The sequence below is a fragment of the Penaeus japonicus genome, unplaced genomic scaffold (assembly GCF_977035675.1).
Source record: "Penaeus japonicus unplaced genomic scaffold, GWHDUDI00000001_assembly GWHDUDI00000009, whole genome shotgun sequence".
NCBI classification, from domain to species: domain Eukaryota; kingdom Metazoa; phylum Arthropoda; class Malacostraca; order Decapoda; family Penaeidae; genus Penaeus; species Penaeus japonicus.
This window is the reverse complement of record NW_028234411.1, coordinates 3,669,838-3,672,337: the sequence shown is the minus strand read 5'-3', so window position 1 is coordinate 3,672,337 and position 2,500 is coordinate 3,669,838. Positions and strand designations below refer to the sequence as shown.

General features: G+C 39.1%; 1 protein-coding gene across 7 annotated transcripts in view; it reads right to left on the bottom strand.

Annotated features, from left to right (window-relative positions):
* The window catches only part of Rift (Riboflavin transporter), a 33,332-nt gene that overhangs the window by 8,145 nt on the left and 22,687 nt on the right, over positions 1-2,500 (bottom strand). For all 7 annotated transcript variants that reach the window (XM_043018569.2, XM_043018570.2, XM_043018566.2 and 4 more), the window contains exons 2-3: positions 395-613; positions 1-281 (exon numbers count right to left, since the gene is read on the bottom strand). The exon at positions 1-281 is cut by the window's left edge and continues 658 nt beyond it. In XM_043018569.2, coding sequence (XP_042874503.1) covers positions 1-281; positions 395-550 — 437 coding nt within the window. In that variant the 5' untranslated portion in view covers positions 551-613. The remainder of the gene's footprint in view (positions 282-394; positions 614-2,500) is intronic.

Sequence of the window (2,500 nt, the reverse complement as noted above, 5' to 3'; positions counted from 1 at the left end):
CCGACGAGGTAGGAGGGCAAGTAGATCCCTCTCCAGACGGCCATGTAGGGCATGTAGAGCACCGACGACGTGCAATCCACCAGCGACAGGAGGAAGACCAGAGCAAGGAGCGCGGTGGAATGCTCCGCTCCCGCGATCCATGTGGTTTTCTGCCACAGCACGCATAGGAGGAGCGAAGATAAACAGCCTATCACCAGCACACCGTAGATGACGCTGGCGGGCCGTAGACTCGGACGGAAGGCGCTGAGCAAGGAATATGCAATGGGCCCGATGTTGGCGATCTGCGGAGCCAAAGAACAGACATCAGTCAGGGCAGTGACAGGACACAAAAGGGGCAAACACTGTGTAGAACCATACCAAGTGAACACGCTTTACTAGACGAGGGGCGCCTTACTTGAATAATGACGGAGAGATAGGAGGGTAAGTTCCATCCCTCAGGAAGGTCTGTCACCAGCAGGGGGAGCTCAACCCATAGCCCATTCACGGCCACCCACGCCCCGATGCCGAAGAAGGCGGCTAGCACGTCCACTAAAGGCTTCCTGTGTAACATGGTGGTGGCGGCGGTGGTTCTCCCAGTGTCCTGCTGAGATCGTAGCAGAGGCTCCTGATCCTCCTGAAAAAGAAAGAAAAAAAAGAAATCAGTTAATACTAAAGCCTGTATGTATGTCCACCAGGAAAGTTTCAGCAAGAACACATAAAAATCACATTATTCATACACTATATTTCTCTCTCATTCTAGTATACACGCACTACAATAAGATCTTTCGACATGTCCTCCTGAAAAAAAAGAAATCAGTTAATACTAAAGACTGTATGTATGTCCAGCAGGAAAGTTTCAGCAAGAGCACACAAAAAAATACATTATTTATACACTGTATTTCTCTCTCATTCTAGTATACACGCACTACAATAAGATCTTTCGACATGTTTTTAAGCTCAGGCACGTCATGAGGCTGCCTGCTCCTTAAACAGGCAAAGTGTACGTCAGCAGAGAGAGGGGGAGGGGGGGGGCGTTGCAAAAACACATGCAATTCTTGGTATCTCACGATTGCATGCATACAGTGTTCATTCACAAGCATAATCATGTTTATCGACGTTTGTACAGGGAAATAACACATGTCTTCTTTAAGCAACTCATATGGAATCAAGCAGACAAATTCGAGATATCTTTGAAAGACCGATTAACGGCTCCGGACACATATATTTCTTTCTTAGTCAAGGAGCATCTGGTTCTATCTTGTTTTCGTTAGTTTACACTAGTTCAAGAGTGTCATATCAAAAGACACAACCTCAGAGTGTCATATTGAAAGACATAACCTCAGAGTGTCATATTGAAGGACATAACCTCATTCTGCTTCCCTTCCCTTCAACAGATATGCAAGCACACGCCTACATCATCTTCTGGAAAAAAGGTCACGTCACAAGTCGTTTATAGGTGTTACTTGAAGCAAAGGTCAGGGTCTAAAGACTTTCAAATATTAGTGTTATTGAGATGGAGATTTTCAAGTTGGTAGTATAGTGTTTTTGTTGTTGTTGTTCTTAAAAAAAAAAAAAAGTAAAATAAAAGGAATCTCAGCTTCCTCTATGCGACTATGCGGTATTCCACGTGTCCATCTGTCCAGCTGTATCACATATTTTCATTTCACGTAAAAACAATAACAACGATAACAACAGAAACCCTAAACAAAATAAGCTCTTTCCTCTTTAATTCCTATTCAATTTTGAATAACACGATTCCTCAGAAACATTACCAACCTCCAGAAGTCAAAATGCAAAAAAAAAAAAAAAAAAAAAAAAATATATATATATATATATATATATATATATATATTTATACATTAAATAAATAAAAAAAATAAAAAATAAAAATAAAAAAATAAATAAATAAATAAAAAATCTTCCTGAGAACACAAAGACACCAACTAGACCCAAATCGTCCAGCGAAAGATATAAAACACGTTATTAAATAAAGACACGTTTGATACGGATACGGACGACTATAACACTTAAACACAAGCTATCAGGAGAGAAGAAGAAGAAGAAAAAAAAAAGAAAGAAAAAAGAAAAAAGAAAAGGAAGAAGAAGAAAGAAAAAAAAAAAAGAAGAAGAATAAAGAAAAAGAAAAGAAAAAGAAAAAGAAGAAGAAAAAGAAAAAGAAAAAAAAGAAAAAAGAAAAAAAAGAAAAAAAACGAAAAAAACAGAAAGAAGAAAAAAAGAAAAAAAGAAAAAAAAAGAAAAAAAAAGAGAGAGAAAAAAAAAACATAACGAAACTAGTCTATTTTGCCAGCTTAATGATGACGACGTAATTCTCGACTGCTCCTATTCTGCTTTACGTGTACCTTCCAACGGTGTTCTCAGAGATCAGCGTGATTTGACGCAATGGGCGTATAACTATGAAAATGAAATGCCTGTTCACGTTCTCTCTTGAAATCCAAGCATATGCGCATATGCACACACACGCACGCACGCACGCATGCACATACACATTATATGTATGTAT